The sequence below is a fragment of the Protopterus annectens genome, chromosome 1.part2 (genome assembly GCF_019279795.1).
Source record: "Protopterus annectens isolate FY-2018-M chromosome 1.part2, PAN1.0, whole genome shotgun sequence".
Lineage (NCBI taxonomy): Eukaryota > Metazoa > Chordata > Ceratodontiformes > Protopteridae > Protopterus > Protopterus annectens.
The window spans coordinates 953694434-953721447 of record NC_056727.1 but is presented as its reverse complement, the minus strand read 5'-3'; the positions used below and the strand labels follow the sequence as shown (position 1 = coordinate 953721447).

The window sequence follows — 27014 nt, the reverse complement described above, 5'->3', positions numbered from 1 at the left end:
TGTCTGCTATCACACTGTATTTCCCTGGGATATGCATTGCTATCAGAAAACTTTGGGAAGAGACTGCCCACTGCCACACTCTGAGTGTCTCAACATAAGGGGTAAGATCTGGTTCCTCTTGGTTTATGTACCACACAACTGACATACTGTCTATCTGGATTGCAATTGTTCCTAGTGGAAGGGAGTCCTGGAATGCATGCAACGCCAAAAGCACCGCCCTCATCTCTAGGCTACTGATATGCAAGTGGTTCTCATATTCTTGCCAGACTCCTTGGACAGTCTTCCCCAGATAATGCCCCCCCACCCTATCTGGGAAGCGTCCATGGTAACTGTGGCTATTGGTCACAGAGGAATGAACAGTCTGTCCAAAACTACCGGAGTAGAGTGAAGCAACCAGCATAAGTCCCTTTTGCAGGATTCTGTTATGATGATCTTGTGGGACATGGGTAACTCCTGCATGGACCATTGGGTGAAAAGTAACCACTGAAGGACTCTCATGTGCAAGTGTGCGAGAGGTACCAAAGTTACTGCTGCTGCCATGATACCTAGGACTTTTAGAATAACCTTCGCTTGAACTTTCTTTTTTGCCAGGAGAATTTCTACTTGCTGACGTAGGGTTCGTATCCTGTCGGGAAGAAGTTTGGTCATCATATCCCTTGTGTCTAATTCTGCTCCTATAAATACAATATGCTGTGATGGCAATAAGGCAGACTTTTCGAAATTTATTGTAATGCCTAGATCAAAGGTGGATGTTGGTGTCTCTTGTCCTGGTTAGTAGATGCTCGGTGGTGGTGGTTAGGAGCTAGTCATCCAAGTACAGAAACACCTGGAAACCTAGACACCTCAAGTGAGCCGTGACTACTGCCATGCATTTAGTGAACACTCTGGGGGCTATAGTGAGACCAAAGGCAGAGCTCAAAATTGGTAATGACTGGCTCCCAGCAGAAAGCGCAAGCGCCTCCAAGATCGTCTATCCATCTTTATATGGAAGTACGCATCCTGGAGGTCTATTTTTTAGGTGGCTCTGATGCCGGGTCCAAAGCCAGAAAGTACAGTTGTGTACACTTACCATAAATGTAGATGTTCGAGTGTATTTACTGTTGCAGTCCTAGCAAATGGGTTATCCAGCTCCCGGTAGCCATCGGTTGTAAAGGATGTCAGGGCGTCCGATACAAAAAAGAGGCAGCAGACATCACTTCCTCAGTCTTTCTTGCCATAACAGAAAATAAGGCTTAAACCAAAAACCAATTTGATAAATAACAAATTAAGCCTGCACCTCAGGAAAAGAGAACAGGAGAGGACCACAAAAAGGGGGAAGGAGGGAGGGAAACCAGGACTGCAACAGTGAATACACTCGAACATCTCCCATTTAGAAATGGTTTGCTTAGAAATAGCCTTGCCCTGGGCTCCAGAGGCAAAACTGACCAACAATTGTGCTGTTTTCTGAAGGTCTTTAGTCCTGTCCAGGTAAAACCTGAGCTGTCTGTGCACATCAGGAGAATGCAGGATCCTTTCACCTTTATTTCGAGGATTAGGAAAGAACGTAGGAAGGTGTATGGCCTGATTAAGAGTCAGGCTGGAAACCACCTTAGGCATAAAGGAGGGATTAGTACTCAAAGAGACTATCTGCATGGAAAATAAGAAAAGGCTCCACGGCCATCAAAGCTTGCAGCGCCAAAACCCTACTTGCTGAAGTTATAGCCAAGAGGAAGGCGGTCTTCCAAGAGAGAAACTTTAAATCTGCAGAGGCAGCTGGCTCAAAAGGAGGAAGAGTGAGTTTCTCTAGAACAAAATTAAGATCCAGGGCTGGAGTAGGTGCTCTTCTGGGAGGTTTTAAATTGCAAGCACCTCTGAGAAACATTTTCATCATGGGATGAGAGAAAATGGACTATTCAAGAGAACAATGAGCAGAGACGACTGAAGCATGGAGCTTGATAGAGGAAAAAGAAAGACCACCCAGAAGCAAATCAGCCAGGTATTCCAGGATCAGAGGAAGGGTAGGTTGAGAAGCAGACTCCCCTCTAGCCTGCATCCATTGAGAGAACCTGTCCCATTTGCCAAGCATAGAACTTCCTAGTGCTAGGCCTCCTGGCCCCCCTCAGCACGTCAACCACCTGTTGGGAAAGGGAGGAAGAAAGGGAAGGAGTTATACAATGAGCCATGCTGCCAAATGGAGAGACTGAAGATGAGGATGTAGAATGTTTCCCCTTTCCTGAACCAAAAGATCTGGCTTTAGAGGAAGATGCCAAGGAGGAAGATGGGAGAGACTGCGAAACAGGGAATACCAATGCTGTCTGGGCCGGTCCGGAGCTATGAGAATAGTCCTTGGACGTTCGTCCCTGATCTTCACTAATACTCTGGGAAGAACAGGAAGAGGAGGGAAGGCATACACTGATAGTAATGTCCAAGGGAAGGACAGAGCATCCACTTTCCAGGCTCTGCTGTGCTGCTGTCTGGTGCAAAAGAAAAGTAGCAGATGGTTGTCTGGGGAGGAAAAAAGATCCACCTGAGGTGTGCCCCAATGTTGAATGATGCTGTAAAAAACTGCTCTGTTCAGCTGACACTCGTGAGGATCCAGGGTTTGCCTGCTCAACTTGTCTGCCAATACATTGAGCCTTCCTGGAAGAAACTGAGCTAGGGGATGCAGGTCCAGGGATACTGCCATGGACCAAAGATTCATGCTTTGCCTGCACAGGGGGTAAGAGTGAGTCCCTCCCTACTTGTTGATGTACCACATGACCATGGTGTTGTCTGTCCTGACAAGCAGGGGCCCCTAGAGAAAGAAGATGCTTGAAAGCTAGTAAGGCCTGCTGAACTGCCATCAACTCTTTTAGATTTATGTGCAGGTGCATCTGCTGGGCGTCCCAAAACGTCCCTGTATACATCTGCCATCCAGGTGTGCTCCCCAGGCGTAGTCTGATGTGTCTGTAGTCAGAACTTGAGTGGCAAAAGGTGTCCAAAAAGGCATGCCTTTGTTTTGTAGACAGGCTGTTGCCAACCATAAAAACTCCACCTGCAGAGATGGAAGCAGAGGAATCATCATATCCAGGTCCTCTGTGTGTTGACACCAAATGTTCTTGAGGTACCACTGCAATGTCCTCATATGCAGTCTTGCATATGGAATCATGAGAATACAAGATGCCATGAATCCCAGAGCTTGCAGGTATTTCCTTGCAGGGAGCAGGGACAGGCTTGCCAAGTCCTTGAAGTAAACTAAAAGAGTTATCTGCTTCTCCTGGGTGAGATATATCATCTGGGCGGCTGTGTTCAGACTCGCTCCCAGGAATGTTATCTCCTTGGATGGTACCATTTTTGATTTTTCCACATTGAGAGTGTAACCACGGGAAGAGAGAAGAGTCTTTACAAATTCCAGATGCTGATCCTGAGAACTTGCTTGAATCAGACAGTCGTCCAAGTATGGGTAAGTCTGAATTTTCGCCTGCCTGCAAAAAGCAATGACTGGGGCCAGGCACTCTGTGAAGACACTGGGAGCAGTAGATAAGCCAAAGGGCAGCGCAGAGAATTGGTAATGTTACTCGCCCATTCTGAAACGAAGGTACTGCTTGCAACTTTTCCTGATAGGAATGTGCAGATAAGCCTCTTTGAAATCCAAGGTTACCAACCAGGAATCCTTTTCTAGCAGTGGTGGCAACTGATGCAGAGTGAGCATTTTGTACTTTGGAATTACTAGAAAAGAGTTCAGAATGGAAAGATCCAGGATAGGAAGCCAGGTGCATTTTTTTTTTGGAACTAGGAAAAGCCTGGAATAAAAGCCCTGGCCTACCTGCTGAATAGGAACTGATTCTATTGCTCCCAGATGAGACAGTGACAAAATTTGTTTTTCTACTTCTGCCCTTTGGTTTGGAGGAACGTCCGGGAATCCCTTGGGAGCTGGAAAGGTGCGGAAAGAAAACTTGTGCCCTAGGGACACTGTTCTGAGCACCCATATATCGTCTGTGATAGTGGCCCAGACGTCTGCAAAAAGGGCCAACCTTCCCCCTGAAGGACTCTCCTGGCAAGCAAGAACAGGCAGAAGTTGTAAAAAGTCATTGAGAGTGTTTTGATTGAGATGCAGGCTTGGAGCTTCCCCTTTAGAAGTGGAAGCCTGCCAACCTCAAGACCTTTGAGGGGTAGCCCCCTGCCCCCTAGAAGATTTGTAACCTCTAGTCCTGGAACGGTTCTATCTGCTGGTATCAGGAAAGGTCCAACTCTTGGAAGGGTAATTCCTGCTAAAGTGAGGGGGTTGAACTTGCACAAAATACTTAACAGTTTGCATGGACTTGGCCTTATCCTCCATCTTCTTCAGTACGTCCTCTGTTTTGCTGCCAAAAAGACTGTCTTTATGCAAAGGTACATCCAAAAGCTTAGCCTTGACAGATTCTGGAAGAGGCTGTTCTCTGAGCCAAGAGTGCCTTCTAATAACAGATCCAGTAGCCGTAGCCCTGCTGTAGGCCTCAAGGATGTCAAAACCACAATGCAAAGAATGCTTATTGACTAGACTGGCGGAATTCAGTAAATCCTGCATGTCTTTACTCTCTACCAAAAGAAGTACACTTGCTATCCTAGACTTAATAGCCTCCAAGGTGTGCTGCTGGTACTTCAGCATATGAAATAGACAAATGGCAGCCCTAATAGCTAGGGTGGCAGAGGTATAAACCTTCCTGGCCCACCTATCTAGGTTCCTAGACTCCCTGTCTGAGGGAACAAGATTCCTGGTGGCCTTAACTCCTTTAGGCCCTGAGAAATAACCTCAGGATCCACCAACGGATTCCTGAAAAAAAAAACAGATGAGAATCAGGGGACTCTGTAGTACCTGTAAGGTTTGCTGGGAGCAGGAGGAACCGAATTTGGAGACAAGGAATTTTCCAGAAAAACATCGTCAACAATTTCCAACACAGGGGGAATAGCAAGAGGCTTATGCTGAGGTAAATCCAGAAACTCCCTAATCTATTTCTTGGATTGGGGATAATCCTGACTTTCCCATTTAAAATGTTCTCTGAGGGTATTTAAAGTATCACCAAAAGAGAAATCCTCTGGAGGAGAGGCTGAAGGGATGGACTCCTCTGCATCTAAATCCTCAAAAGGAGAAAAAGCCAGAGAAAATTCCTCATCAGCAGAAACGCTGGAAGAATCAGAACCTGAGCAGGACAAAACCTCAGGAGAAACATCCCTACTCCTATTAGAAGGAGGAGGCTGAGAACCCCTAATAAGGGTCAACAAATCATTAGCCATTTTAACCATTTGGGATTGAGGGGAAAGAGAAGAAGCTGGGGCCTGCCTTTTCACAGGCTTACAAATGGAAGATTTACCTGCAAGCCTGAAGGACTCAGGAGGCTCTATTACCTTTATTGGAGAAAGTCAGTGTAAAAATAAATCGTACTATCTGGACATATTGCTAAGTTGTACTGCATCACCATTAGACTGCCTCTGGATGGTACAGTGCTACTCAGTAATTACTACAAATCAGTAGGATGTCTTGTCTCATACCAGACTAGCTACTGAATATTAATCTGTTGTAGAAGAATGACTAACTTAAATACACGTAACTTGTCATCCTAGGTAAGTAGCAACATTACTAGCATACTATAGCACATTTATGTCTTAGTATAAGTACATTAGCAAAGAGTCTTGATAAAAGCTATGCAATAGAAAAAACATACTAGCTTGGTTCTGTCGCATCCTCTGTAAGAGCAGGTTGTTTCCTTGACATGGTATACAGTACATCTAATGACGATTTAATTCTATTCTGAAATATGGTAACAAATGTGCTCTGAAAAGTACATCTGTAAAGGCACAGTCAGTGGGAAGCAGTCATAAGACGCATACTGGACTTCTGGCTAAATGCATGAATTGCGCATGCCCAGCAGATCTGATAAATTCAGCAGCAATACTAATAATGACTTTATAAACAAGTATGCTACAGTCTTGTATCTACGCAGATAAAAAAATAAAATGGGCAACACCAATGACATTTTGAAATCAGGTTGATACATCATTTAAAAGGCACTTGCATTCTTAAAGTATATTCAACTATGAGAAGATTGTTTTCTTTTTTTTTTTTAAACAAAATACTTGCAAACTGCAAAAACCTACACTAGTTTCTGTCTGTGAGCAATGCATCTTAAGTCCAAGATGACAGCATTAGAACTTGTACAGTTTTCTAAGACTGCATCCATTTCAAAGATTCATTTCACAATGTATTTCTACTCAGACTATGGACTCATGGGGATAGATATTTTTTAGCTTTTGTCTTTGGGGTTTCTGCAACAGAGTGCTGGCATCTTATGTTAAACTGTTTCTTCCCTGATAACTTGTACCATTGTATTTGCATGATTTTTCTCCTGTTTCTAAACTGCTACAAACTTTCACAGATTCTCCTCAGAAGACCTAATGAGCTGGTGTGTTGGTCTGTTAAAGATTTCCATAAAGGTTTTTACATACTGTTGCAGATTAGTTATTCATCTCTCTACTGTATGTCAACATTTTCAATAAAAGTGAACTAAACTTAAGGAGTTACCAGTTTGGCACAAAATTTAGTTCTTGATGTTATATTGAGGAACGCAGGGGCTTTTACTGTGTGATGGAGAAACACAGAGTGGTTACATTCATACGACCTGATAAATAAACCTGTGGAACCAAGCTTTGTAAGGCCACAATACTAACCACTGCACCTCTGTGCTACCATACTAGGGGTCAATGGCACTAAAAAGAAGCAAAAAAAATGAAAGTTGGCAACAAACATGGGAGGCATAAAGCAGCCTCATGCCACCTATCTTAGCAATAACCTAAGCTACCATGAGACTTGCTTTTGGTTCCTCACAGGGAAAATGGCCACTACTTAGGGGAGAAAGAAAATCTGCCCAGGAAGGAGTAATGAGAAAAGAGGAATCCCAAATGTTATGATTTATTATTACAGTTATCTTTTTCCAAGGAAAATTAACACATACATTATCACTGTAGCGTCATGTCTATATCCCATACGTTTCACTGTTCAGGAATCGACTCTTCATTGGTTATCTAAATGAAAGATGAAATTTGGTTAGCTACATGCCTGAAATGTTAGACTTGTAAGGGCTAGAGAATCGTGCTACTGATGGTGTTATGCAAGCCAAAACACTATATCCACCGCTCCATGCATGCTGTACTGCAACCAAAATGTCCAGCCAGTTCTCCACATAAAGGCAAAGGGACACAGCATGAACTCTTGGATGTAAGGACTCAGTAAGCTGGGAGAAGATGGAATTTCATGTATCTAGAAATTAAAAAAACTTCACAGGAAGCCACCCAAAACTACACTTGTTCTTAAGTGGTAAACAGGATAAATGATCAAGTAGCAAATAAGCAGCACTACGACCCTTCTACAGGAAAGGATGTGGATTGTTTTATTAATACAAAATGTGCCAAATCAAAATCCCTAAAATGTCCATGTCTGGTAACTGTAAACATCAGAGAAACGTCTAGTTTACCATGTTCTTTCTGTAGTGGAATTTGGGTCTAAAGCAAGTCAGCATGATAACCATCTAAACTTTGGTTTATGTATGGCAGAGATTAAGACAAGGCAGTAAACAATGCTTGGAACCAACATCTACAAAATAAAGAAATTTCCATAAATTCCCAGCATTGCTAGATCTACATGATTTAAACCCTGTTTCAACTAGGAATTTATTTTGCAGACATCTGGACCACATTAAACAACACAGGAATGCTCCGAGACATCCATAACTTAAGTTCATTGACTTAAATGTAATACTCAGACAAAAAATGCATTCCAGGTAGCCTTAGTAATAAAGTAAAGGGAATTCTAAACGTAGCATAACAAAATATTTGTAGTGAGGTCTGCTATTTTACATTTCTTCATTTCTGTGGTTCATGTTTAATAAAACTGTACATTTATATATTATGGCTGTTGTTATGACTTGTTTCTGTTAATAACACACACCTCTATTTTGTTTCAATTACTACTCAAATGGAAAAAAAATGTCACACTTTACTGTTCCTAACCTTTCCAAATCTATTATGCAGAGGTTTTAATCCACTACCATGATTAGTCAAGTTGCTGTTATAAGCCCCTGTATATGATATCCTGCTTGTCTGATGACACTGAACATTTTTAACTCGTTTATGAAATAATTAATTGTGGGCACCTTATCACAACTGTGAGACACGAAACTGAGTCCAGCAAATGCAAAACAAGCACTGTAACAGTAAAACAGTGAGTTATGAAACTTGCTGTTATTTTTTGAAGCATGTTCACAGGCAGACAAGCCTATCTGTAAACCCCTCACCCACACTAACTATCTAGACCAACTCTTGAGTCACTTTACTTCAGACTAAGGCAACTACTCCAAGGTACCTCACCTTTGGTCTTTGTATTTACTCCATTACATTCACTGCTAAAGTCATGTAAGTTTGATCATTAAAATTAGAGTTCTTGGATTTATAAGGAGGAGTTGCCATTCTGATTACTTCTGGTGCAGCTGTTAGCATTGTTGCCTCACAGCAAGACGTTCCCCAGTTCGATTGTCAGCTGGGGTATCTTCTGTGTGGAGTTTGCACGTCCTCCCTGTGTTCGTGTGGGTTTCCTCCGGGTGCTCCAGTTTCCTTCCACATTTCAAAGACCTGCATCTGGAACGTTTCTCCCCCAGCCTCTACTGAAAATAGGCTCTGTCCTAGTTGGACTTTCCCAGTAAACAAATGTTAAATAAAACAAATAATAAGATGTACTGTCTTGCACTACCCTGGAGCTTTTCTTCCTGGGAATCTGTTCAAAATGAAAATTCCCAGTTGGGCATGTCTAGTTAGCTGATTAACAAGTACACATGAAAATAATTAAATAAAGGTTCACATGTAGCAATATGATGTCTGGACTGCAGTCAACTTGGACTCAGTATACCATAAATAATCTGTATCTTTAAAACCAGAAGCAGGAATACAGGAAAGGATATGATGCAGTAACTGTTAGACTTTCCAATTACCTAGCTACCCGTCTTGTTTTCTACAGTTCCTAAGACTTTTTATTATGCTGTCACCTTGTTTTGATCCACTTGGACCTTCACAGCTTCTGTTTTGGAGGGCGAAGCATTGAGTGCGGACAGGGTCTGCTCCTTTTGTTCCAGCCACTTCAGAATCAAACTGGCCTCTTCTTCCACCTTGCACATCTGGTCTATCACTGTCCCTAGCTGCTTCTCACGGTCCTTTAGCAGTGCACCCAGGTTCTCATAACCTTGATTCACATCAGACACATTGCACTGGATTTCTGTTAGATCTGAAAAACATAGGATTTATAAAAAATAACAGAACTAAAACAACTCAAATCTAGTCACATTCTAAGGAGAAAACAAACAGGCATATGTGACACTGTCATGCTTCCATAACCACCACCACCACCACCAAAAAAAAAAAAAAAAAACCTTACAGCCCAACAGAAATCCTCAGAAATTAGCAAGAGACAGAGTTAGCTAATGTTTATCTTTTCAGACAATTCATATTTTCCTTGACATCAGCTGTTATCCAGACATTCTCTACAAATTTAGTGGCATGCATTAAATGGCACTTTTGATTTCTGGGATTTTTTCACAACCATAAACTCTGCAACATGTCTGCCTGCTAAAGAAAACAGATCTGTGAAATTAAATATCAGCTGTAACCAACACACCATCCCCCATTCTTTTTTCCCCCAGTTTTTCTCATTGGGCAGATTTTAGTTGCTGTGAAACAAACTGTACCCAACTTCTGTCTATCACTTACTTTTTGGACTTTGAGGAAACTCCTTCATAATTAGTTTAGTCTCCCGAAAGTCTGTATTTTTATTATGCTTTTTTGCAAATAATTCAAAGACAAAACAAAGCACTATCACAGATTAAATGCTAAAACACACGTGTTTTACTATAAATACGGCTTAGAAAATGACAGCAAATCAGTTTATATTTTCTACAGAGAACTGGGTAAGGTACTGCTACGCATGCACTCTTACATAGGTGATAGCATGAAAAAAAGCTACTTGGAGTATTAGAACAGACAGTTCAATATAAACTGACAAGTTTGCCATATCTGCAGTATCCTTTCTGGATGAAGAATTTTTGCAGAAGGGACAAAGCCCCTTTAAAGGCCTGCAAAAATCAATCAAGTCCTGTCTAAACACAATGGGGTCTACCATAACCATACTCCTCAGCTTCAGGTCTGATGCTGCTTTCCCCTCATGATCCAACTATTCTCCAATGCTTAATTCTACAATAATCATGACTTCCCAAATGACAGCCATTCTACATTCTTTGTGCTACAGGCACATCAGAAGTTAATGGGCATTACTGTTTCAATTATGTTCAAGAGTATAATCAGTTACATATGAAGATATAACATGCCATAAAAAAACAAGGGGAGGAACACTGCATAACCACTTACCTAGAATGATCACCAGTGGCCCATTCCTTCCATTTTTTGGTTTTGCCCTTTTGCCTGACCACCTAAATCCCTTCCAGAACTCTACTGATGTATCTGCTTATATCGGGGAGTCAAGGGTGGCAGATGCTTAGCAAGCCATCACATACTTTGGATAAGATTTTCTATCATCCTGCTTCCCTCTTCAAGCCCAGTTCAATGTATGTTATACAGGGCTAATATGGGTGCAAGCATTACAAGGCAGGCTATAGTTCTTCCCATGTTATCCCCCTATCCTTATTACATGACAGGCTACAGTTCTGCCTATGTTACCCCCTATCCTTCAGCCTAACACCTAGTCATCTGGGTAGATGTCAGTCCTGTTGCACAAGCTGAAAAGATGCCTGCAGATGGGCAAGCTAAACCACTCAATTATATCCCCCTGTAGCCAAGGTCACACAGCCATAAAGCCTGAAAAACAATGTCCTGGATCACAGTCCAGATTTTTGTCCACTGATCCTAGCAGCCTCCTTAATCCAGTGTCTGCTTTTTATAAACAGGCACAGCTTGTACTGTGTGCCTTACCCTGACTACAGTTCTAAACTGTGGACAGTAGTGTTTTTAAAAATGTCATACAACACAATGCATCAGGAATGTTAAACTTAGGGAAAGCAGCTAATTCAGGAGGCAGAAACAGTGCCCTTACAGCCCAAATCATTAACAAATGTGAAGACTAACAGACATGGCAAATTGAGTTTAAGATAATGGGTATATAGATCAACTGTCAAACTACTCTTAGAAAATCATAAATTATGGTGACAAGAAAAGAAAATGGAAAGTTAATTTACAAAGGGCCAATGAGATAACATCTGTATGGCTCCTAGGTACACAACAAAAGGATTTTTGCTTGGAAGTGTCTGGATAGGTAGGCTTATACTAGAAACAGATTTCACAGAACTTTCCCTGCAGGTAAACAGCAAATGCTGGAAGTATGACAGGAAAGAAAGAGGGAATTGGGAACTTTTTTTTTTTTTTTGGGAGGGGGGTATTGTAACAAGCTGGTAGACTTTAAAAATGAACTACAGAGTCCTTTGTCCAAAATGTTGGGGGGAATGGTTACAAATAAGGAAATTATTCTTCCAAATTAGAGGCCTAACTAATTTTAATGTTACTGGTGTTAAAAAAAGTAATTACTAAACAATGGAAATAAAAATCTAAACCAACTATAATTAAAGTGCTGAATATTGTAAAGGGGATAAAAAAATGGAAACTGGATCTTTAGAAAACGGAAGGAGCAAATTACATAGGAATAAACAGAACTTGTGAGAACAATGTATGAATGATAATGTTTACTAGATGGAGGAGGAGTGAGGTTTAAGGGAAGGTAGAATTTGAGCAATATATACACAGGTTTGTCAGGATCAAAGTCTGTGTCCCAGAGCAATCAAAAATAATATGGTAAAGCTATGTAAAATTCTGAAGTGTGAAAATAAGCAATGAAAAAGGACTAAGTGATAAAACTTGTGATTAAATAAAATCACTCAAAAAGGACCAAACTGATACTCTCTACTACAACTGTTAAATGTTTTCATGTCTAATTACAATGCAGACTTCTTCAGAACTAAAAAAAAAAAAAAAATGATTTCTAGAAACATCAGTTAATGCACAAAAGAAAATGATTATATCTTTTCAACAAATCAAGTTTCTTCCACTAAAACTAGAGTATTGCTCTAGTCCTTTTTGAGTAAATTTTGTTTGTTTTTATTAAAAACAAAGTGAATAAACGTTGCAATCTTCAGTTAGCAAAGCTAAAGGCTGAAAGATTGATGCTGTTGTCATGTATACTTGTGCTGACCTGTGCATAAGCATAATGTAACATGTCATATGCTAAGACATGGCCAAAGAAAAAACAGGAAACTTGAAATTTCTACTAATATATGCAGACTATATGCCAATCTGGTGATACTGTGCATGTGCTCTGTTAACTTCAACTTTAACTGTCCCTTAAAGTTGTGTCTTTTGGACTACCCTAATGTCTTCTATTTATAAATACAACCGTGAATGAGTTGGAAATAACACCATAAAAAAGAACCCAACTCTGTAAGCATTTTAAGCGGAGATCTACAAAGCAAGAAGACCAATATACAGTGCTGCATCTCATGCTTATTTCCTGGTTAGAGTAATACTTTGAAACAGTCAGTAGTGAGTCAATGTGATTGTTTACTTCCTAATAACATAATTTTACCTCTTCCTCCATTGTCCCTAAGAGAAAGCATTCATGTGTAATGACAAACAAGGATTGCTTACCTTAGTTCACTGATATCAAATGCTACAGTTTGGAGGGATTAGAGAAAAAAAACATAAATCAGTTTAAAGTGTTGTTCGCAGCAACTTCAAAGGTTAAAAAAAAAAAAAAAAATCCATAGAATTTGACAGAAACCCAAAATATCTTTTTAAGGCATACAGCAACAAAGTCCAATGGCTTACTAAAAGCACAATGGAATAAACAAGGAAACTGTGATGGCAGGCTAGAATGCATACAACTACTAAACAGTAAACGCAAATCTCAACTCAAAGTAGTTTAAGGGCAATGTTGAGAGTGTACCCGAGAGAGATGTGAAAACAGCATTGTATATATCTCTTGAACAAAGAAAGATGAAAGCCATAAAACAGAAATTACCAAGTAATAAAGGAACAAACAGGTTGTGCAAAGGTGACATCCTTCACAGAAAGGGAAGGCTAGCCATGATGATGCATTAATCGGGTTATATGTGAAAAGGAAAGTATAAAGGCAGAAATTAGTTCTTGACTCAAATAGTGACATAATGTCCTAGCACAGAAATTAAAAATGCACAGAGGAGGATGAGCAGCCCTCTCTGTGTAATCACGTCTCTATTATAGAGTACTTCTTGGAGATATGGTTCAAGTACAAGTATTTTGAGAGGCTATCCTACTGATGGGCGAAGCTTGAACTCTAGAGCTTTGACTGCCTGAGCTTCAACTCGCTGACAATCAGAATTTCTCCACAGGAATTTGATATAAAGGAAGTTGTGCAGGAAGGAGTCTATAAATATTTGGGAACTGATGGACTGACAGCAAAACATGATCAAATGTGAACAAAACTCAGTAAGGAATAACTCCGAAGAGTAAAACTATTACTGAAAACACTCCTGACACCTAGGAACACATTCCAAGCTATAAACCAATTTGCTCTTCCTGTTCTAACTTTCAGTTTTGGGGTGACTGACTGTCCCCAAAAGGTACTGGATCAGCTGGGTAAAAAAATGTTTTACACTTACCAAATGATATATAAAATCAGTGCATACCAAGATTATATATTACTTGTTCTGAAGGAGGTATGGGCCTCCTCAAAACTGATTACATCTATAGAATCTTAGGACTGCATACATATGTTGACCTCACCAGATCCAAACATAGTGAAAATTCTAAAACATGAAGAGAACGCATCTAAGATGACTTCCCCTGCTTGGTTTAGCAGAAGCGTGTCAGTGTCAAGCGAGAATGGAAACCAAACCAGAAGTAGATAAAAATCAGGCAGCAACTGAATCTGCCAAAAAACAAAGGAAAGAATATAAGGAGAAGGAGCAGATGAGAAGGCAAGAAATGTGCAAAAGGCATAAATATAGATGCAAATACAGAAAACTCCTGGATCAACCTCATGTCAATCAGGAAGTGGCGTAGGAATGGTTAAGGAGAGGTGAATTTAAACCAAAAGATGCAAGGTTATTTTTAGTGGCCCAAGATAGTGGACTATCTACAAAATCCATTGAACATGTAGGAGAAATGGACAAATGCGGCTTCTGTAAAACAGAACTGGAAACAGTCCCACATCTTGTTGCTGGGTGTGATAGAATAGTGGCAGAGGGCCTGTGCACTGAAAGGCATAATAATGTGGCAAGACTGCTGTATTAGGGGTCGTGCAAATATTACAATATTGAAGTAGCTGAGAAGCATTAGAAACATGAGTCACAAAGCATTATAGAGAATGATGAAGTTTATCAAGTAGTATTACCTATTATCAACAGTTAAAAAAAAATAAATATATAGATGCAAGAAAACCACATATTGTAATCCATGAAAAGAAGGCAAAAATAGCATTGATCATTGAAATTGCTACACCCAGTAATTACAGTGTCTTACATGCAGAGACACACAAAAGTCATAAAAATACCAGTTTTTGCAGTCAGAAATGAGGGCAAAGTAGGAGGAGGATATCAAGACAGTATCAACAGTAGTACGAGCAATGGGTCTCATAAAAAATAATTTACAGTCTTATTTAGGTATCCTACTGATACATGTCACTCTGTATGAATTGCAGGAGGAGTCAGTCAGTTCTGGGCACATTGCGGGTGATGCGGAGAGTACTTCTGGCTGGCTAACATCAAAAAATGAAACACTAACTTCACAAAATGTAATCATAGTTTGACTTAGGAATGGGGTCTATTTTGCTGTCATGGTATTAGAAACTCAAAAGACTTGGAGAAATGAGAGAGAGAGACAGAGAAATCACTGTCGGTAAGTTGTACCAGAAGTGATTTATTTTTTTGAGTGGAATTTCCCCCTTTTCCAAGTAAGTGTGACCTTGGAGTTCATGCGTGTGTGTATAAGGCTGGGGAGGGTCAGACCCCCCCCCCCCAAACACTTTAAAATGTTTTTTGGCAAGATGTTTTTGGTGAATCAGTTCGGGATTTCAGTCCTCGGTGCATACACTTTTGTCCACTTATAGTTGACACCTTTTGAACCATGAAACAATTCTCTATGATCTCTCATTCCTTTGCAGAACAAATAGTACTTCAAATACCTGGTTAAAGGAAGTAAAGCTTTATTCCCAGATAAATAAGACATGACATGATAGACTCATTTCCCAATGTATTCCCACCTCTGGAACAAACTTCCACTACACATCAAGCAGAGTAGCACAATTGCCACCTTCATGGTAAACCCAGACAACAGGGTGGACAGCCTCACATTCTACCCTGGTACATATTGTCTTTACATCCTTAAGGCTGGAGGAAACATCTGAATACATGGTTTTAGTTAGGCTTGTAAAGATCTGCGTGCTGACTGCCTAGTATTTACCTATGATCTTATCAGTTCTAACATTGCATAAATGACAGAATACCTAGCAAAACGAATTAGCTGAAGACAAAGATTAAATTTTACTTAAAAAGGGTCTCATCAACACAACTGTAGAACTACCAAACATTAAAAGAAACATAGTGTGTGTGGATTGATCTAGCAATCCTTTTCTACCATTAGTAACTATGATTCTGTATATGCAATTGGAAAATTAGGCAGGTCACATATCAGTGTCACAATGTGATGTATGCATTTAACAACCAGCTTGCTTTAGTTCTGCTCAGTGCTCACACATTTGGTAATATATGCCTCTCTGTTTATTCAAATTCTTTGTGGCTGCTGTAAAACTATAGGCCTGGATGTGGATGACTGAGCTAATTGTTGTGCATCAGTCACTGCTTCTGCTCTGTTGCTACATCCTACACAGTCTGTACTTTATCTTGAGAATACAGCATGACTGACTGAAAGATAAAACAGGAATGTCTTGGGGATACTGTGTGACAGCAAGAAGAAAACAGTACAGTCACAGCAATTTCTTATCTTCCTCAGTAGATTCATTCCCTCAGTCTTTATACTCAGGTTTGTAGTTCAAAGATGGAAGAATCCTGTAGGAATCAAACTCTTTCAACCACTCCAAAGGTGAACACCGACAAGACTTGTAACATAACGTAACATCTTATACAAAGCAATCTACTTCTGTGATGGAATTTAACTCTCTCAGCACACTTTTATTCAAGAACCATAATGGCATTAAAAGGGAAAATGAGACCAATGGAACATAAGGTAGGCAATCCGAAAGAATGAATTAATGAGCGGGAAGGAAGGAAGTCCAAAATGATTAAAAAGGATTCCAATGGCTGCATGATGTTTACAGCTTTTTTGGACCAAATTTTCAGTGCACTACTCAAACTCTGTGATCCACTGTATAGCAGTAACTGATCTCATGGACTCCATGCTCCCCAAAACGTGTTAATCACAAAACTGTCATATCCTGTATGTATCATCATTCAAGCCTCGCAAAGTGAATACATGCATTCTCGTGGATGTACATTCAGGTCACTCTCCTCATCAAGACTGGATACTGCCATTCTCCCCCAACTTTAAAAAAAAAAAAAAAAAAAAAAAAAAAAAAAAAACTATAACTTTTCTTTTCTCCCAACTAAATTTTAATCTCGAAGTCCATTTCTCATTTCTATATCTTATTACGGCTTTCGAGTCTTGTACAATGCCCAATTTACCAATACAAAAATATCTCAAATACCCAAATGTGAAGCTGATTCTGAGCTATATAATGAAAACATGTTGATTCATTGTTAAAAAAGACATGTGACCTTGTGAACTACACTATTCTGGAGAAAAGAAAAATATTTGTTAGCTCAGTCCTCAAATTATAGTGACTGTGCATGACTGTTCTAAACTCATATTCCCTGCCATGACTGCTGTGTACCAAAGTATCTACTTATGGCTTCTACTTTTCTTCCTTGATATGCACAACCTTATCAAAGCTACAATTTCAATTTCAGACTGTTACATTTTACACAACATTTTATATGTTTTTTCTTCCTTCTCGCCTGCCAAATGCCAGTGTTCCCTTCCCTGGGATCATTGTCCAAGCAGCCAAAAAAGATTCTTTTTCTTTAGTCCTACACTTGCTGACACCAGGTAACAAATGTACACCACCAAAACAGGCCCTGAAATCCCAGCCCAAAGACATTCCAAGCATGTGCTATTCCTGGTTACAATGCAAACACTGTTCGACAGAAAAGGGCATACCCAGTCATTGCGGTAGTGTGCTCATATTCCAACTTCCATCAAGTTGAGCACCTTCCAAGTGCCATGGTGGTGTATACCTCCAACTCCCTGGAATGAGCAATTAGGCTTAGGTGACATCCCATCCCTTCCCCTCCTAGCACCTCCAGAGCCCAAGCTGCTAAGTGGATTGTAATTGTCTATGTCATATTCAGGGCTTCATCCTTGTACAAAATACTGTTGGCATTTTTTCCCAAATGATCTTTTTTCTGTGACTATGCTGCATCTCTTCTATTGCTCGTTTCACCCTGCTTGTACTACTTAACTTAAAATGCTTATCAGATAGGCACACTATAAGCCATAAAAATCAAAAAAGCAAGCTCTTTGTGTTAGAAATTCAGTTGATGTTATCCATCCTTTACTAACTCATCATCTTGACTGAGTCACAGTTAAGGTGTTTTCCTTGAACTGTTTCTCATCCTTAATGTTGGTGTCAGAAATTTAACTAAATTCAACCATCAGAAAAAAATTAAGGCAACTTATAAGGCCTGACAACTGATCATTTCTGAAGCATGACTTGCCCTACATATGTACTAGGTTTCACTGCACAGCTTAATCTGCTTCATTGTTTCTGGTGATGCTCTTAACCTTAAATATAACACTACTATCATTTTACAACGGCTTAGCCAAAATTACGTGTACCTGACTTCGCCTTCCCCTTTACAAAAGCACTGCATTTTCCTACAGACCTATGACAAAGTCCACTTAAATCCCCCATCGTCCCTTATTACCTTCCTCACTCCTCGGTCACAGCCACAATCTCAGCAACAAACTCTCTCTGGAAATGCATCTTCTTAAAAGAAACACTGGCACACGGTCCCTTTCCCTCTTTTCTAAATTGCCACACAACAGAAATCATTTGGTGAACCCACAACCCCCCAAAGGATCCACAGTAAACTGTCACAAGACACTTATGCTAATGGACTTTAGACAGAAAAAACTTGATCAAAAGCCTGACCGCTACAACAAAAAATTAAAAGTACATTTTATATTTTTTATGGGGGGGGGGGGGTTAAAGCATTACACATAAGTAAAGGGGGCTGTGCCAACTGATCTTATTTACTTAAGTGGTAGAAAGGCTGGATGACATGGTAAGGCACTAGAGTAATGAAGTACAAGGACATTACAATGTATTAAGACATATCAATATACAAAACGAAAAGACTACATATCAGGTAACAATTACAACAGCTAGCATGACATGAAGAAAATAAAATATGCTACAAAACATCATTTTGGATGTTTTTATTGTTATTTTTGCACACTATAGTTGCAATGTGTTACACTTGACTAAGGGAGATGCAATGTTTCCTTACAGATTACAGCTAGCAAGTCAAATCTTAGTGCTGTCTATGTTCTTGTCAGCACTAGAAATGTATATGTTTAGGCAAACTATTGTGTTGTTGAAATGTGCCGTGCAGTGCCTACTTGTTGGGAGGTGTGGCTTTCCTGCAAAAACAACTAAGATTTCTTACTGCTGTAGATTTTGCATATCAAGACATTTTTGAGTTTGTTGTATATCATCAGCTGTGATATTTTGTATGATCAATTTCATTACATATGCCAGCAACAGAACACTATGATTTATCACATTATGTTTTATCTACACTAGAATTGCTGTGTATTTTTAAGGAAGCTGTTATATAGTCTACATTTGAGTCTGTCAGACAATGTTTTGCCTTAGGTGGTATATTGTGCTAACTCTGAAAAATGGGTTCACAGGTGTTTACTAGGCTAACCACCACAAGGGCCTTTTTAAGCCTAGCCATGCATCCCAAATCTCTGACAAGTTCTCATACCCTTGATAAGTGTAAGCATGGGCCTGGGAGATTAAACATTAACAAGTTGCCTGTGTCCATTATAGACATTGGTGCCAAACCAAGGATGAATTTCCCGTTCCCCATCCAGTTGTCCACACAGCAGTCAGTAGATCCACTCTACTTAGCTGTCATGATTTGCACAATCAAAGTTCGATACTAAGAAAAGACTTTTAACATGTTACTGTAGCCACATTTATTTTAAAGGTGTGTCATATTGTATTCTGCAGTACTAGCATATAACATGCTTGTTGCATGTGCTATGGAGCAAGGTGAGAGTCTGCTAAATAGGGATCCAAAAATGCTATAATGATGACCACAGCTTTTAAAACATTAGAACAGTTAATACCGTGACAAAGAAAACTACACTGTTTGCGACATACACAGAAGACAGCTTACGGGGGGGGGGGGCAGCAATCTGTATGTAGCTGTCCCTCTCAGATAGCCCCTAACTTACTCTGTAGTACTAACAACAACTATAACAAGGAAAAAGCAGCTATCCATCAGGGTAGTGAATCTGTTCTCACTCACAGTATCCTCTGGGCCTCACGGCTCTGTCCAACAAACAGCAGTGAGTGAATGTCTGCACACTGGGGCCATAAATGGGGGTGGCACTAACATCAGACACCCAAATTCAGTAACCATGCTGAACAGACTGCCTAACCACATCACAGTCAGTAAATTACTAATACACTGTAGATTTCCACACATGACAGCAGATAAATATCTCAGACATGGAATATACTAGTGTACAGTAAACTCTCCAGCACCCCCATGGGAATTGGTAGATGCTGGATAACTGTAGTTTCTGGTTGCTTGAGAGTTACTATTAAAAAACAGGCCTGACTAATACTGTACCCTATACTATTTGTTTGGTTTGACTTGCTCTCAGGTTGGGGACACGGGAACTTATTCTTATCTTTTTTTAAAACTCAAACTCTAAAAACATAAGATGTTTCTGCAGGGGGAAAACAAAGTGCAACGCATGAAAACTGTAATGCATTTCTTCGATATTTTTTTGCTGGTTACTTTACTGCGCCATTTGCTTGAGTTCTGGTTAACAGTTTAGTGCATTGCATTTTCTGCAAATTGATGCAGGCAAGCTCATCAGCTGTGAGTCTTTACAGAACACAGTAAAAGCTATTAAATGCACAAAGTGATACAGAATTAGATCAAGATTCATGTCTGTTGGGAGTTCAGAATCCAGGAAGGAAACATCTGCACAGCTTTCAGGATTAGATGTGGATAGCGATCAGGGGTTATACATTATCAGTAACCTAAAAAAAAAAAAAAAAGCATCTTACAAGTGCAGGATGGCAGAAATCATGTAAGGAATACTATGGTACAGTGTAACTGATCTCATGAATTAATGTCATATGACTGTAGCTGTCCTTTTCTGAAGACTGGTACAAGGAGTACAGAACACAGGCAGTCCTTAACTCCCCTGAGAAATGCCAACACAAGCACCTGTGGATGTCATGGGCATTTAATTACATGGAAGCATGGTACAGAAGGACAGAGGGACTCACCTCGTCATGTACCTGTACCTGTCCATAAAACAGTAAGGCTAGAAATATGATGAAAAACAGAAAAGCCTGCAATATGCGACTAAGGCAAATGACAAGAATAGTTCTATGCAAAAAAGAAAAAAAAAATATTTAACAGTGGTAGACAGTGTTACCCATATAAACAGTTAATTAACAGTATGAGGCCAAAAATGCATAAATCCTTACAGACAGGGTTTTGTTTGGCACAATAATTTGCAAAAAGAGAGGGCATATTAAGAGGGACACTGGGACATAAATAATTGCAGGATCGCTGTGTTTTGGGATCAGGATCAAAATCTTCACATACTTATTACTGGACCTATTGTTGCAGTAGTGTCATATTTGTTCAAGGATTGCATGCGAGTGACTTAAAACAGCCCAGGCTGCTGCTGCAGAATCTCTTCAAGGTCACAGTCTACAGTCAAGTAGGTGGCACTAGTATCATTTCGTGAGGACCCAAGGGTTTGCAAAAGCCCACTTCAGAAGAATCACAGGACTTAGAAAGTTCTCTCATGCTACTTCCTACAGCTAGAAAATAAAACGCATATGATGAGCCCTGGTTCCAATGTGTAGCTGGATGAAGTCTTCACTAGGACTAAGATGACCAGCTTTTACACTAGTGTCACAAGCAATGGAGAGACTGGGCAGGGGTTGGTGGGAGTGAGCAGCTGCACGCAATCCTTGCATTTTGGGGAAAGGGAAGCTTGACTCACTGGATTAATGACACCTACGGAGAAGAAGGGGCATCATTTGCAACATGGGGCTGGCAAGCTCCATCTGCACTAGCCTTCCTTGTGCCTGAGACACCTGTAACATGAGTGGAAGCTATGCATGCAACCTGCTGCAGCAGCATACAGGTGAGTGTATGAGATGATAATGGGGGAAGGACGGGGAAGTCTGTAGGATCTATGAAATGTCCCAGTCCACAACGCCCAACTCTCACCTCACAGGGACACAACTGGGCTGCCTGGGTGCAACAGACAGAATAAATGGGTTGGAAGAATCAAATCCTGTTTGGTGAAGGATGGCTCTCATCCCCTGGGGGAGCAAAATGGGTGCAGAGAGGGATGACACTGGGAAACCTTGCAGACCACAGGAGAAAACAAAAGAAAAAGCGGATGAGAAAACTAAATTGTTTTAAAATGTCTAATTCCTCAGAGCAGATCATCCATACAAAGTAGAGCTTTATTTTTCCAAATTTTCTTGCTTAACATTTAAATAACAAGGGCTGAAACGTTATGAAAAGAAGCAATGAACACATGGAAATTCTTTCAAGAATGATGACTACTAAACTGCTATTCAACATCATCTTCTTCTTTCGGCTTTTTCCCAGTTAGGGGGTCGCCACAGCAGATCATATGTCTGTTCATGATTGGCAGTGGAGTTTTACGGTGTCGAGTTGCCAGCCTGGCGCCCAACCTTCCACAGAAAGCACACACATGCACACACTCACACCTAGGACTAATTTAGAGTGTCCAATCCACCTACTGCATGTCTTTGGGATGTGGGAGGAAACCGGAGCACCCGGAGGAAACCCATGCGACCACAGGGAGGACATGCAGACTCCACATAGAAGGCACCCCAGCCGAGAATCGAACTGGAGAACCTCTTGCTGTGAGGCAGCAACGCTAACCGCTGCACCACCGTGGCTCCACTTATATTTGCTTAGTGATTCAAGCCCATTAAAAAGGCTTTGTGGTATAAATGGATGGAGCCCTGTGATGACCACAGAACAGCTAATGGCTCAGGTGCTCAAACAGTAAGGGTGGGATGGATGTGAGAGAGAGAGAGAGGGGCTTTTCCAAATCACCCACTCTAGGAGGGAGGGGGTTCTGTCCATGATGAAAGCATATGCTCTGTGAAGAGGATCTGCCAACAATCATTAGACAGACTGTTGGTAAAACTATGGCATCTGAATGGGGGCCATAGTTGGTGGATGTTGCATGTGGTGATGTATATGATGTCATTAGCTCCAACTGGTTAGAGTGCACCAAAACAAATTTACTGTGATTGCAAGGCCATTTTATGTGATACTGCAGGCTGCTCCACTCTACTTCCTTTGTCCAACTCTTTGGTAGTGCTGTACCATCCCTGGAGCATAGTACCAGAGACATTTAAAGAAAAATGATGCAACAGGACAGCCAGTGATCAGCTCATCATTAACCTCCCCTTTTCCCCATTTTCTACATAGGGTCAGGGCGTCATGTCAACTGTCGCCATTTCTCTCTCTCTCTCTATTCAATGTCAGTCTCCTGCCTTTTTCGCCACTCATGCCCGATTGTCGCAGGTCTTCTCACACAATCCATCCACCTCTTTGTTGGACAGTTAATGGTTAGCTGGGGTCATGCAAATGGGGGAAAATGAGGGCAGGAAATAACAAGACTATTATGAATGAAGCCAGAGAGACTTCTCTTTCCAAGGAACTGGAGAGTGTTGGCCAAGACAAACCAGAGTTTCAAAGCCGACAAACCTTTGGATGCCATTGCCATTCAATAGTCAGACCAGATCTCTATTTTCAGTTTGGTGCTTCTCACAATTCAGCAATTCAGTGAAAAAAATATTTCCAAAGGTTTATGACCCAAGAAGATAAATGCATCGTTTTGTGCTGGTGTGATTATGGGAATCTGGCATTTTGTTTTTGTCTGTTAGCACTCGTCTCCTTTTCCATGCACTTGCTCACCTACTTAATCCAGTACTGTTAGACAATTGTCAGACCATACTTCAAAAAGTTACTCATAACAGAGTATCACTGTTTCTTTGAAATGTACTGAATGCATTAGCACATATTACTTTACAGTTTGATGCACTTAAGGAAGTCATCTTTCATACAGTACAGTTGTAGGAAATAACAGACGAGACAAACCATCTTCACCAAATGCAAATTACCACCGTGTTTTACATGTCTGAATTTCTGAAATGTCAATCTCCCATTTGTTAAAAATATTTTCAATTTCAGAAGTTTTCCATCTATGCATGGACCTAATGTAATAATAATAATACTAATAATAATAATGATAATAATAATAATAATAATGATAATAACAACTAGGAAACCAGTCAGTATGTCTACTGACATAAGTGGGACATGATAACTGCAACACCTGCTTGTTTATGGTGATGTTCAAGTCATGAGTACAGAACTGCTGGTAAGTTGCCATTAGATTTTTCTAGTGCATTTCTGTACATCTGTAACCACTCAAGAAGAGGCTGATTGAAACAAAAAGCACTTATTTTTTTTCATCCCCCAGATTTATATCTGGGCTAACTGCAACATGGGGTGGGGCATATAACTTCGTTAGGCATATATAATGGTAAGAAAATAAAACTGAAAGCCGTGGTAGTATTCCTGATCAATACTAGGACATCGGTAACTGCAGCACAGGTCAGAGGTCAAGACACCTGTGATTTTCTTGTAAGATGTATGATATTTGCCAAATTCTTTTAAAAATAAAAATTTGGAAAAATGTACTTATTTCAATTTTCATTTTAAATATATAAATCAACATTAGAGGTTAATAAAACAAACATATTTTCAAGAATTAGATGGTATGAGCTCCAGATTATTTATTTACTTAACAAGGTAAGTGAACTAAATCTGTCTACCTCATAGCAAGTGATGGCAACTAACAGTAACAACTTGTTAAACTGACTGTGCCATTGACTGATGGAGTCTTGACTTCCTTGTGCAACCAGGGTTTGAATAGTGGCTCCATCACTGGAGCAGCCTGGCAGGGAAGGACACGAGTGAAGGGGAGTGGCCTCCTCCCATCTCCTGGGAAGTGGGGAGGGATGAGTGACTTCTCTAGTGCAGACTGGAAAACCATGCCCTGTGCTTCAGGTTTGGTGGATGCGGCTGGCTTGATGCAACGTACACTACAGAAGTTAGTGAACCATCATGGACAACCCATCATACACCCTCTTACCTTGCATAACAGTGTGTGTGTGTGTGTGTGTGTGTGTGTGTGTGTGTGTGTGTGTGTGTGTGTGAATTTAGGCCAGTAAAAAAAACAGAAAACCTTTACACCAAACACAGTGGTTGCTCTTAAATGACAGTCCCTCTCAGTCAACTCTCACCCCTAGTGAAGATGAAACAAATGGGTAAAGTAGCTAGCAGGGTTATCATAAGAAGGTGGCTGGAGGCTGTAGAAAACAAAAAACAAAAAAACCCAATTTGGGTGACTTGGTGAAAAGAGAAAAAAGCAATTCTTTAAAACTTTTTGTCCAAGTTTTTGGGACACAAGAATAAGTATTCAGAGATGTAGAGATGTGGGGACATAGTCCTTAGATGGGGGGAGGGTCAAAACCCCAGTTCAAAAATAATGGATTATAACTGCTGCATGACTTTGTACATGCTAAACTTTTAAGTTTGCATTATGGCTGTGTTTAGATATCCCAGCTGCAGTATTTTGCATTATGACTAAGAAGTAATGTTTCATTACCTACCCTCCCAACAACTAATACAAACAATACCAACATCAAATACAATCAACTCTATGGACAATTACCCATGAGGGTAAAGAGAAGTCTTTATATGGCAAGCCCTTTCAATTAATCATTTTCGACAAAATGGTACAAAAATCCCAGTTTGTACAATTGGCTTCTGGCAAATAAAATACTGCCATGCTTCCAGCAGTTTCACCTTGTTCATCATGTTCTACCAGCTGCCAGCTATAACAGTGCTAACTATATACACTAATACCATTATGCAGTCCTCAGATTCTTTTCTGTCTGCAGTATTTTCTACTATCTGAATTGCACCTGCACCTACAAGATATGCAGAAAATCACTATGCTGTTTATTTACTATTTTAAACTCCAAACTTAATGGATTTAAAATAGCTGTCACTACAATTATTTAATCCTCAAATTTTCTCAGTGCTACACCTACACAATCAGTGAAATTCAGCACAGTTATGTCACGGTTTATCACCTAATAATTTATGTGATATGAAACTATTTTATTAATTTATGCATAACATATATAAGGTTAAATAGAAAATGTGTACATATTTCTGCTTAGGTTGTTTGTTAAAGCGTAACAAAGATAATAAACATTTCATAGCTCTGTTTCCATCATGCAAGATGTAGTGCCACAGATATGAGCACTCAAAAGAAAGAAACAAACGAAGGCTTTTGGAAATATTCACTGATGTAAACTGCTCTGAAAACAGCAGCAGCTCACAGCACCTTGCATAAACAGATGGTCTCTCACCAAAGTTCTGCCACATCCTAGAGTCTCCAAACCATAACATCATGTGCAAACTCTGAACAAGTAAGAAATCAAAAAGGTGAGAAGACTCTACAGATACCTTTCACAGAACATACAAACCATTCAGTTATAAAAAGTTTGCATGTGGACACCCAATCTGACAACACCCACAAACCAGATAGTTGTTCACTGGCAAACTACAAAGAAAAGGAAACATCTTTTTCTTGAAAGGGAACAGACCTCCCCCACCCTTACCCCAACATACAGCAGTTTTTTTGTCTTCTGCCACTGCAGACTTACTTGCTGCAACTCAAAGGTTGCCGCATATAGGAGAAAGTGAAATCTCTAACCACAGCAACTTTTCTCGATAAGCAATGTCTCTACTATACAGAGGGCATTATGTAACCCTGCAGGTATTGCTTAATTGTGTAGTTGTGAACTGGTCATCTGATGTAAGTCCTGTCCATGCCTCAACTGATGCCAAGAGCAGCCAGCAATTTTTGAAACAATTAAACTAATTTGAAATTACAATGCTTCAGGATAAAGAAAATGTATATCTATAGCACTTCTTAATCATAACGAAGACTTACTTTTACTCGGCTGTATACAGGAAAAGCCTGCTGACTATGAGCACAGCATGTGAAAAAAGATGCTTTTTTGGTGATACAGCGTGGACAGCACTAGAGCAATACAAGGCAGCATTTTTTTCAGAGAAAGGGTGTTGTATGAATGGTCAGGTCATCTTTTGGAGGCACAGGGATAAATTAATAGTGAGCAGTTAAAGACTGCATGTGAGAGAGACAGACACAATTACTAAGAGGTAAAATAAAACAAAACTGTAAGTAAACACACAAATTAAATGTGTAACATTATTAATGGATAACAAATCAAGCACAGTGGATCACACTATTTTATCTGCTATCAATATTTAAATTTCCATGATGAGCAATATGCCTATTAATATGTTTACACCCTTACACAGCTTATTTTATAGGCACCATGAATTACATGTTTCCAAATGGCACAAACATGGAGATCTTGGCAACAATTAAGTAACTTTACATGTTAGTTTTCATGCCTGTCATAGTGACTACATGTATGAAATGAAACATGACTGAGTATAAAAAACACAAACTTGATATTAACAGAGACTAAG

At 40.1% G+C, this 27014-nt stretch overlaps 1 protein-coding gene across 1 annotated transcript in view; it reads right to left on the bottom strand.

The window, feature by feature from the left end:
* LOC122792184 (microtubule-actin cross-linking factor 1-like) overlaps window positions 1-27014 on the bottom strand; it is a gene marked incomplete in the record, with an annotated part of 3579694 nt that overhangs the window by 1632306 nt on the left and 1920374 nt on the right. The window contains 1 exon segment of the mRNA XM_044059907.1: window positions 9030-9265. Coding sequence (XP_043915842.1) covers window positions 9030-9265 — 236 coding nt within the window.